Here is a 12,500-nt window from a genome sequence, read left to right on the forward strand (position 1 = left end):
GAAGGTCGGAGGTTACGTCGACCGAAACATGAAAATAACACTTAAAATGCGAATAGGTGTATCTTGTCAAACTCGGGAGTCTGTGTGGAATTTCAACCAGAAGCTTATATTTAATTTGCAAGGTTGAATGCTCTTGTTCTGTCAGCCATGACAAGGTAGGTCTTAATTCGCCATTTGTATTCCAAGTGTCGGCTGCAGTGAAAACTGAATTTTCAATCTCCAGAAAAGTGTTACTTATGACTGGATTTTAATTACTACCTTATCTGTCGTACCATGGGTCCTTGCGGACAATAATACCCAAGATGAAAACAGTAGTCCGAGTAATGCAAATAATCTGAATTATCAATGTTGGGGATGCACCCCTACTGCCTGGTATAATGAACTATTCCATGACGTCACTTCCGGGTAACTAGAACCGGTTTACCAAGTCAGTCAGAGACGAACATGCAGAGAATATGGTCGTCATTTACTAGTCCAGAAGTTGAGCAAAGATATTGCTCAGTTTACCTTTTCCATTTTTTTTTGGTTAATACATATTTACTTAACTGTTAATGCGTTTTTCCACATCACTTAAAAAATTTTTTTTTTTTTATTACATTTTCACCCCAAACAAGGCACATTGCCACTTTGGTGTAGGGGGCTACTATCAGGGGCAGCAACTACTGGGGCACTATGTTGGGATTTGGGCAGCAAGATGTCAGTTAATGTTGCACTTGAACTTCTACATGTCAGTACAGTTAGGGAAGCAGGAACCTGGAATGGAATTCCAGAGTCTAGCGGTTCTGGGGAAGAAACTACTGGAGTAGAAAGATCTTTTACATCTAGGAATCTCTACTGTGTGGGGGTGGGATTTAGCTGCCTGTCGGGTTTGTCGAGGGTGTCTACGTCGTGGGGGAACAAGTGTCTGCAGTTCGTCAGAGCATTCACCATTAAAATACGTAGAACAGGCAGAGGGATGCAACGTTTCGTCGATGAGACAGAGGCTGAAGCTTAGATGCCAGTTCAGGGCCTATCAGATTGGCGACTCTCTTTTGAACCTTGTCTAGGAGCGAGAGACTAGTAGCAGATGCACCAGCCCAAATGTGAAAACAATACTCCATACATGGGCGAATGGTGGCCTTATAGAGGTACAGGATACTTTCAGGTGTCAGTAGTTTTCTAGCACGGTAGTTTTCGCAGCGGCCCTGGCAATGTTTTCAATATAATTGTTCCAACTCATGTTTCCTGTGAATGTTAGGCCAAGCAGTTTGAAAGATGTACTCTCAGACAGGGAGTCACTGGCCATTGCTATTGGTGGCAGAGAACGTTTCTTGTAATTATTGAATGAAACCAGTTTAGTCTTGGCAGCATTGAATGTGACCATCCATTTATGTTCCCATTCCACTACAGATTGGAGGTCATCCTCTAGTTTTTTTTTTTGCCATTTCTTTAGATATGTGTTCATTTGTTTTCCTGTTATTGAAATACTAATACCACAACACAATCCTCATCTCAAAGACTCCAAAAATTAATACCATCTGATTTATTTTATCCTTTTCTTTTGTTCCGACCGAAGTAATTGGACTGTATTTATCGTAACCTACGAAAATACCTTTTTCGCTTTTAGTATTTAGTTTACTGGTGTTTTCTATAAATGCAAAACAATCTGAACCAAATATATGCATTAGGTTCATTTTGGGTTTTACACCGCAAAACGCTTCATACGGCGTTTTTCCTAGCCTCTTATTGAACGATCTATTTCTGATATATGCTGCTGCCATTAAAGCGTACGTCCATAAACTATGCGTTAATTTCGATTCGATAAGTAGGCATCTTGTCATCTCGAAGAGGATTCGCCATGCCCTTTCAGCGGTGCCATTTTGGAAGGGGGAATACGGCGCAGATTTCTCGTGTTTAATACGGTGGTTAATTAATAGAAGTTCAAAGTCTTTACTAGTAAATTCAGTCCTATTGTCTACATTTAACATGCACTCTACATAAAAAATAAATTTTGGTCACAAATGTCTGAACGCGTCTGTTATTTATAGTTTTTTTGCAGAGGCCATGTGCATCGAACCAGTGTTGTAAATTGAGCACTGTGTAGTTCTAGGTGGTCCATCCTTCCAGACTTTACCCCTTTCTGCGCTTTGAGAAGGGATTAGTTGATTGCTGACCACCCAAGGCACCTCTTTTGGTGAATGCCAACAGGGCTGCTGAGACATTTTTGTAGGCTTGAGTTCTTCCTTTAGGGTACTGGCTTTTCAAATTCAACTTTCTCGACTTGTGTCGCATCTTCCTTACGGTGGGGGTGAGATAAACATCACGTATCGTTTTGATCATCAGTGCTCTTCAGAATACTGCCATAGACATGAGGGTCGTTCCAAAACTAAAGCCTCCTGTTTTTTTTTTTTTTTTTTTTTTTTTTTTACATGGAGGTCACCACTTATCAAGGCCGAGAAGCCACTTGGGGATAAGGGTTATTTTGTGTACAGTAATCAATGGGATAGTGTTACAGTATTCATTAGTATTAGAGATTTGATAAAGTGTCATTACTTAAGGGGGCGGTTCATCAGGAATTTGTTTACATTGGACTTGAAGACATCCATGTTGAAGTCAGTTGTCCAAAAAGTTGAAGACCTATGAAGATGGGAATGACACCATTAAAATGAGCGACGTTTTGTGCTCCCAAATTTAGTTTTTATGCTTCAAATTGTTTATATCTTCAAATATTTATTTCTGTTATTTGGTTTGGTAGTTTTGCTTTACGGCATATCAACCCTTTTCAGGGTTTTCAATGCCGAATCTAGTAATTTTGAGAAAAGAAACTTTTTATATTTCAAGTTCTTTATATCTTCAAAAATCATGGCATGTGCTCGACTGAACTCCAAACTTTCACAAATAAACAGTCGACTAGCTACAACCCATATGTACGATTTCCCTCCCCCCTCTATCTGTGAGTAAATTTAAATACAGATTCCATGAACAAAGATTCTTTCCCAGAACCGCCCATGGTGATGATCTGCTTCCCAGTTGAATACAACATGGTTGCTTTCAAATCCACTGTAAACACATTCTTGTTGAGCCGTCCTCATAAATAATCAAATTCTACCCAATTCAAACCATTAATAATTACTACAATACCATCTTTCATTCATTAATTCTTATCCTCGTGTGACTCCCTTGTAAAAAAAAAAAAAAAAAAAAAAAAAATTATTCAAGATGTTTGGTTTGGTTGTTTTGTAGAGAAAAATTCTTATTTCATTTTTAGTTTGCAGAATATGAATGAATTTTGCAAAGGGGGGGGAAACAAACACTTTTGTGCATTTAAGTCAGGAAGCCGATATCTTTAGACAGCCTAATCTGCTAGCACCATGGGGGTGCGGATATCTTATTCATTAAGCAAACGCTTTCATTATTGCTGCAGGAGTACAAAATGCTGCCTTACTATTCAAAGAGCGAGTTCTGCTGTGGGCAGATTCCAAGCCAGCTGGTACCTTTGGTCTGCTTCGTATCGCAGAAGTTCACTTTTCCGCTCGTCGCTTCCAGTATTCCGGCCATCATTTGACTGAAAAAGAAAAGAAATATAATTGTAGTTCGCTTGAAGCATTGTTTATCGGATAAAAAGTTGTGTTTGAAGGCTTGTCAATGCAGGAATTAGTCAGTCATCGGAAACAGATAAAAAATAGATAATCTCTACAATTATATAAATGCAACTTTGACCATGTGTGTTTGTGTGTGTGAGTTCGTTCTTTATAGACTTCGAAACGGCTGAACAGATTTTCTTTAAATTTTACAGAACTTTAATATATAAGTTTGGAAGTGATCTTAGTTAAGTTTTTGTTTCAGAATACCCCCGATAATTACCGATGATCAAAGTCGTTATTTCAACTTATCTATCATCGGTAAAGTCATTTTTTCCATGTCGTCACTTAGCAACAATGAGAGAACAACGGGCCATGAAAATTCTACTGTGGGTAAGTTGATAGCATGTTTTTTTTTTTTTTTTTTTTTGCATGATGTGGTCTGTAGGTTCACACTCCGCACGTAAATTTCTTAATTTTTTCTTTGTTAACTGGAAAGAAGTTTATAGAAAATAATTTTTTTAAGTAAAAGTTCTCTAGAGTGCAATGTAGAATAAAATATATTTTGGACAAAGTTACTGCATGGAGGCATGTGAAGCTCCACAGATTTCGATGACAATAAAAATATAGGAGTGTGAGATATTCGTTGATCATTCAATCCCGGGAAACGTTGGATCTCCCTGCTAGTGATAAATAATTCATGGTATAAAAAGAGAAATATACCATTTACAGTCAGGTAAATAAATATCTGTTGAATACTTTGATTTATTTATTTGTTTACCTAATTGTTTATTTGCTTGTTTATTTATTTATTTATTTGTTTATTTATTTGTTTATTTATTTGTTTATTTATTTGTTTATTTATTTGCTTGTTTATTTACTTATTTGTTTATTTACTTATTTTATATTTACTTATTAGTTTATTTATTTATTTATTTGTTTATTTGTTTATTTACTTATTTTATATTTACTTATTAGTTTATTTATTGTTTATTTATTTATTTATTTATTTATTTGCTTATTTGTTTGTTTACTTGTTTATTTACTTATTTGTTTATTTACTTATTTGTTTATTTACTTATTTTATATTTACTTATTAGTTTATTTATTGTTTATTTATTTATTTATTTATTTATTTGCTTATTTGTTTGTTTACTTGTTTATTTACTTATTTGTTTATTTACTTATTTTATATTTACTTATTAGTTTATTTACTGTTTATTTATTTATTTATTTATTTATTTATTTACTTATTTGTTTGTTTACTTGTTTATTTACTTATTTTATATTTACTTATTAGTTTATTTATTGTTTATTTATTTATTTATTTATTTATTTATTTGCTTATTTGTTTGTTTACTTGTTTATTTACTTATTTGTTTATTTACTTATTTTATATTTACTTATTAGTTTATTTATTTATTTATTTATTTATTTATTTGCTTATTTGTTTGTTTACTTGTTTATTTACTTATTTGTTTATTTACTTATTTTATATTTACTTATTAGTTTATTTATTGCTTATTTATTTATTTATTTACTTATTTATTTATTTGCTTATTTGTTTGTTTACTTGTTTATTTACTTATTTGTTTATTTACTTATTTTATATTTACTTATTAGTTTATTTATTGTTTATTTATTTATTTATTTATTTATTTATTTACTTATTTGTTTGTTTACTTGTTTATTTACTTATTTGTTTATTTACTTGTTTACTTATTTGTTTATTTTTTGGTTATTTATTTATTTGTTTATTTAATTGTTTATTTATTTATTTGTTCATTTACTTATTTGCTTATTTGTTTACTTATTTATTGTTGATTTACTTCTTTTTTATTTGTTTGTTTACTTATTTATTTATTTGTTTATTTATTTACTTATTTATTTGTTTACTTATTTATTTTTTATTTATTTACTTATTTATTTACTTATTTATTTATTTGTTTATTTACTTATTTGTTTATTCATTTGTTTACTTATTTGTTTATTTACTTGTTTATTTATTTGTTTATTTACTTATTTGCTTATTTATTTGTTTGTTTATTTACTTATTTACTTATTTGTTTGTTTACTCATTTGTTTATTTACTTATCTGCTTATTTATTTGTGTATTTATTTTTTTGTTTTTTTACTGTTTTGTTTATTTATTTATTTGCTTATTTATTTGTTTCCAACAACTGAACAATTCATGCATTGACAAGCCTTCAAACGCACCTTTTAGAAAAAAATATTTTGCAAGGAGGAGGTAATGCCTGTGAATTAGGCAGGATTTCCACAATCAAAGCTTCTTCATAAGGATATCTCGACTGTGGGACACATTAATGCAGGACTGGTTCCAAGCAGATTACAATGTCACTAGATTCCTGTCATGAACCGTCTCCACAAGTGTTCGAACTTGGCTCTGATAATCATTCAATCTTGTTAACCTTGAATGACTTTTGGCCTTGACAAGAGGTCACTATTTCCAGTAAAAAAAAAAATCAACAAAACAATACTAACAAAAAAAAAAAATAAAAGCCAGGTTGGGGGCCGAGAGGTCAGATGATCGGCCTTTGGGAAGAGGTCATATTTTTTTCATTTTATGGGCACTTTTTTCAGTTCATTTTTGTTTGGAACGATAAATTTGTCGCCCCCCCCCCCCCTAAAGAAAATCAAAGGAACAGACTCACATGCAAAGTTTCCTTTATATAATGGTAGATAATAGGAGACAAAACAAAATACATGCGAAAATATAACTTAGTTGTGGGATTGAGTTATATTTTAAAGAGAATGATAAAAAAAGAAAACAAAATCTTACAATGTTGTCGTTTTTCCGGCTCCATTTTGTCCAAGCAGCGTGGTTATTTCCCCTTTGTAGAAGTCGAGACTGAGGTCGTTCACAACGCTGTGCTCGTTGTACGTTTTAGTGAGGTTGACCAAAGAGATGCCGACACCGTTTATATTTGACGGTGGCTCCAGTAACATATTAGTCGATCCTGAAAAAAAAAAAAACAAGCCCCCAAAAAATCATCATCATCATCATCAGCAGCAGTAGTCATCTCGTTCATGCGATTTAAAACTATGAGAGTATTCTCTTTGTGGATATGTAAATTATGGCTATACTGATAAGTAGGGTTATGACAACAGCATATTCCTTTCATTGTTTTGACTCTCGAGTATATATCCGACACAGCTAATCAACCGAAAACCACGTCGCTCTATATAAAAGCATATAAAATATCAACGGATACACACTCGAGAGTCAAAACAATGAAAAGAATATGCTGTTGTCCTAGCCCTACTGATAAGCCAGGAATAATAGACTATTTGAAGGACAACATCCGACGTCTTTTTTCCCCCCCAAATAAAAATCTACTTTAACACATAGAGTTTGTAAAAAAAAAACAAGAAAAAAAAAAACAAAACAAAAAAACAAAAACAAAAACAAAACAATTACGCCATATACACTGAAGCGAGTGCGGCCATATACCCGCGATTGTAATTTAAATCTTTGGATAAACCACATATCTGAAAAATAACACTATTTTTCTGTGATTTATTTTAATTTAAGATATACCGTTTATAAAAACACACTTTATATACAGAAAATGATAATATGTTAGTCAAGACGTTGAATTTCTACAACTTGGATGCTCTGACGAACTACAAGTCCTTGTACCCCCCTTGACGAAAATACCCCTGACAAACCCGACAAGCAGCAAAGTCCCACCCCTATACAGTTGAAATCCCTAGATGTAAGAAAGCCTTTTACTCTAATAGCTTCTTCCCCAGAACTGCAGGACTTTGGAATTCCCTCCCGGTTTCCTGCTTCCCCAACTGTACTGACATGCAGAAGTTCAAGTCTAATGTGAACAAACATCTTGCTGCTAAACTCCCTACATAGATCCCCTGCAACTTAGGTCCCTGACAGTAGCCCCCTACATCATAGTGGTAACGTGCCTTGTTTGGGGTGAAAATGTAATTTAAAAAAAAAAAAAAAATTACAATGAAAGAAAAACATGTTTGCCATTCAATATATTTTGTACGTTTTATATTCCCATTATTTTCCATGTAAAAAAAAATACACCTTTTTGTTATCCAAATCAACACTTGAACAGTTTGTTTGCGAGTGGAACGCACGATTAATTAAATTTCAAGTACAAACTTCTAATTAGTTCGAATAATAGAAAAACAACTCAAGAATCAAGACAAAGTAATTGCAAATCTAATGACGCGGGCTAACAACCTGGATCTGCCGACTTTGAACCCAATTCGCTCCACAGCAACACTTAAACTTAGGGATGTTGGCAACCTTCACGTGGTTCCTCCCTGATCCATTCGAAATAAGTAAAGGAATGATGCCCATGGTGCCAACTACAGATATTTTCGTATCCTGGTATTTACTTAGCCTTGCCTACTAACTAAATTATATACTAGTGACTCTACCCGTTAACCCTAGAATGGTTACCCTCTGATTTGCTAACGTGAAAGGTAAACCTGGTAGAATTTAACAACATTCACTGCCAACTACGAGTATTCTCGTACTCTAGTATTTGGGTTCGTAATTTATATGGATGATAATTTATATGGATGATAATTTATATGGATGATAATTTATATGGGTGATAATTTATATGGGTGATAATTTATATGGATGATAATTTATATGGGTGATAATTTATATGGATGATAATTTATATGGATGATAATTTATATGGGTGATAATTTATATGGGTGATAATTTATATGGATGATAATTTATATGGATGATAATTTATATGGGTGATAATTTATATGGATGATAATTTATATGGATGATAATTTATATGGATGATAATTTATATGGGTGATAATTTATATGGGTGATAATTTATATGAATGATAATTTATATGGATGATAATTTATATGGATGATAATTTATATGGATGATAATTTATATGGGTGATAATTTATATGGATGATAATTTATATGGATGATAATTTATATGGATGATAATTTATATGGGTGATAATTTATATGGATGATAATTTATATGGATGATAATTTATATGGATGATAATTTATATGGATGATAATTTATATGGATGATAATTTATATGGATGATAATTTATATGGATGATAATTTATATGAATGATAATTTATATGGATGATAATTTATATGGATGATAATTTATATGGGTGATAATTTATATGGGTGATAATTTATATGGGTGATAATTTATATGGATGATAATTTATATGGATGATAATTTATATGGGTGATAATTTATATGGGTGATAATTTATATGGATGATAATTTATATGGATGATAATTTATATGGGTGATAATTTATATGGATGATAATTTATATGGATGATAATTTATATGAATGATAATTTATATGGGTGATAATTTATATGGGTGATAATTTATATGGATGATAATTTATATGAATGATAATTTATATGGATGATAATTTATATGGGTGATAATTTATATGAATGATAATTTATATGGGTGATAATTTATATGGATGATAATTTATATGGATGATAATTTATATGGATGATAATTTATATGGATGATAATTTATATGGGTGATAATTTATATGGGTGATAATTTATATGAATGATAATTTATATGGGTGATAATTTATATGGGTGATAATTTATATGGATGATAATTTATATGGATGATAATTTATATGGGTGATAATTTATATGGATGATAATTTATATGGATGATAATTTATATGGGTGATAATTTATATGGATGATAATTTATATGGATGATAATTTATATGAATGATAATTTATATGGGTGATAATTTATATGGGTGATAATTTATATGGATGATAATTTATATGAATGATAATTTATATGGATGATAATTTATATGGGTGATAATTTATATGAATGATAATTTATATGGGTGATAATTTATATGGATGATAATTTATATGGATGATAATTTATATGGATGATAATTTATATGGATGATAATTTATATGGGTGATAATTTATATGGGTGATAATTTATATGAATGATAATTTATATGGGTGATAATTTATATGGGTGATAATTTATATGGATGATAATTTATATGGATGATAATTTATATGGGTGATAATTTATATGGATGATAATTTATATGAATGATAATTTATATGGGTGATAATTTATATGGGTGATAATTTATATGGATGATAATTTATATGAATGATAATTTATATGGATGATAATTTATATGGGTGATAATTTATATGAATGATAATTTATATGGGTGATAATTTATATGGATGATAATTTATATGGATGATAATTTATATGGATGATAATTTATATGGGTGATAATTTATATGGGTGATAATTTATATGAATGATAATTTATATGGGTGATAATTTATATGGGTGATAATTTATATGGATGATAATTTATATGGGTGATAATTTATATGAATGATAATTTATATGGATGATAATTTATATGAATGATAATTTATATGGATGATAATTTATATGGATGATAATTTATATGGATGATAATTTATATGAATGATAATTTTTATGAATGATAATTTATATGGATGATAATTTATATGGATGATAATTTATATGGATGATAATTTATATGGATGATAATTTATATGGATGATAATTTATATGGGTGATAATTTATATGGATGATAATTTATATGGGTGATAATTTATATGGATGATAATTTATATGAATGATAATTTATATGGATGATAATTTATATGGATGATAATTTATATGGATGATAATTTATATGGGTGATAATTTATATGGATGATAATTTATATGGGTGATAATTTATATGAATGATAATTTATATGGATGATAATTTATATGGATGATAATTTATATGGATGATAATTTATATGGATGATAATTTATATGGATGATAATTTATATGGGTGATAATTTATATGGATGATAATTTATATGGATGATAATTTATATGGGTGATAATTTATATGGATGATAATTTATATGGATGATAATTTATATGGATGATAATTTATATGGATGATAATTTATATGGGTGATAATTTATATGGATGATAATTTATATGGGTGATAATTAATATGAATGATAATTTTTCTCTGAAATGTAATTGCATGAATTCCTAAAATATTATCAAGTTCAGAAAAATCTTTTATTTACATACGAAACATTTCTTTTAGAGTGTGTAGGTGTCATATATATATATATATATATATATATATATATATATATATATATATATATATATATATATATATATATATATATTACACACATACACATACAGGGTGTCCCAAAAGTAGGTTGATAGTTATCACATAGATACATAGATTATTTATTTAAAAATGTGGCACTAGAACAGCAGGAAATTCGTTATACCTGTAAGCACATCAATGTTCAGGTATTAAGCATAGTTTTATCTCTCAGATGATCAAAATGTCCTCCTTTGACATTTTTACATTCTTTAAGACATTTTGACATACAATGCAGGGCAAATTCCGATTTTCATTAATTTCCGTGTCATAAATGTAATCTTTTATTTACTGACTGTTTTGCTTTATTTTCGTAGACCTTGTAGTAACGAAATTCTTGGCACATACGATAACTGTCTTTAACTTGAACTGGCATCTCAGAATGACACTTATTGAATTGTATGTTTACGAGTTATCTCGTATTTGGCCCCTGCTCGTGGCGGTGGCTTAGTGATTAAAACTGACAATGTTAACTCAGTTCTTTCCATAGAAACGCATTCATTTAGGGACGTTGGCAAACTTCAAGTGGTCTCTTGCATGAGTACCTGATGTCTTTCTAGAAAGAATTCTAACCAGTAAGATATCGGGGAAACGAATGCCAACAATAGGAAGGTCTGCTTAATACAAAATAAATAAATAAATAAATAAATAAATATACGGTGACGTGTCTTTAATGTTTTCATATCTCCGATGTTTTTAATATATATATATATATATATATATATATATATATATATATATATATATATATATATATATATATATATACACGCACAAACTAGAAGGCTGCCCGGCGCTGTGTGGTCATAAAATATGCATAAATATATTTCGATTCGTACAGAAACTGAGACATGTGCACGCGAGTATTATGTTGTTGTTTTCCTAAAAAGTTCATTTCTTGTAAGTAAAAAGAAAATACTCGAGCTGAGATCGATACCAAAACCTAAAGACAGTAAGTTCAAGTACGATAACCATAAGCCGACTTGACACGATCTTTAAAAAGTGTTTTCAAGCCTACTTATTTTTAACATAAGTAATACGTGCTGTGAACCATTCACGTTTGTGCGTTCGTGAAACAGTTGACAAACAGATAAAAGTTTGATGACCTCCCCCCCATCCCAATTTTTCAATAGCTGCCCGTTTTTCTGAATTAAAACGGATTAAAAAGTTTTCCATGTGTCTGAATATGCTATATACCAAATTTCAAGTCTGTAGATCGAAAGCAAAGAATTTCTAAATTTTCTGACGAGGATATGCACGAAAAGAGACGGTATTAACATAATAACAATCGTTTGTTTCTGCATAACGAAACGGATCTGTAAAAAAATGTACCAAAATTTTAATATGCTGGTGGAGCTGTTATGCTTGAAAAATAAATATTTGGATCTTGGAATGTAACTATACTGTCATCTCTCTATAATATATATTCCTATATATATATATATATATATATATATATATATATATATATATATAAAATGAACTCATTTTTCCCCCTCTGATTTTGACCTTAATAGGATTAAAAATCAAGACATTTCATGCAAATGTAATATGCATAAACTGCAGCACAATATCTGATGTGTATTATAGGCTTATTACCTCTCCACTTCCTCGATTATCATAGATTCCTATATTCTTTCTGCTGAGAGTTCACTGCCAAAATCGATTAAAATCTACGGAGGTGGTAAA

At 30.1% G+C, this 12,500-nt stretch overlaps 1 protein-coding gene across 4 annotated transcripts in view; it reads right to left on the reverse strand.

Moving 5' to 3' along the window:
* The window catches only part of LOC145268835 (uncharacterized), a 1,065,816-nt gene that overhangs the window by 108,955 nt on the left and 944,361 nt on the right, over window positions 1-12,500 (reverse strand). For all 4 annotated transcript variants that reach the window (XM_080124499.1, XM_080124501.1, XM_080124498.1 and 1 more), the window contains 2 exons: window positions 6,361-6,538; window positions 3,425-3,544 (listed from right to left, as the gene is read on the reverse strand). In XM_080124499.1, the coding sequence (XP_079980625.1) occupies window positions 3,425-3,544; window positions 6,361-6,538 (298 nt within the window). The remainder of the gene's footprint in view (window positions 1-3,424; window positions 3,545-6,360; window positions 6,539-12,500) is intronic.

This window comes from Euprymna scolopes, chromosome 44 (assembly GCF_053919585.1).
Source record: "Euprymna scolopes isolate OS-2025 chromosome 44, ASM5391958v1, whole genome shotgun sequence".
Taxonomy (NCBI): domain Eukaryota; kingdom Metazoa; phylum Mollusca; class Cephalopoda; order Sepiida; family Sepiolidae; genus Euprymna; species Euprymna scolopes.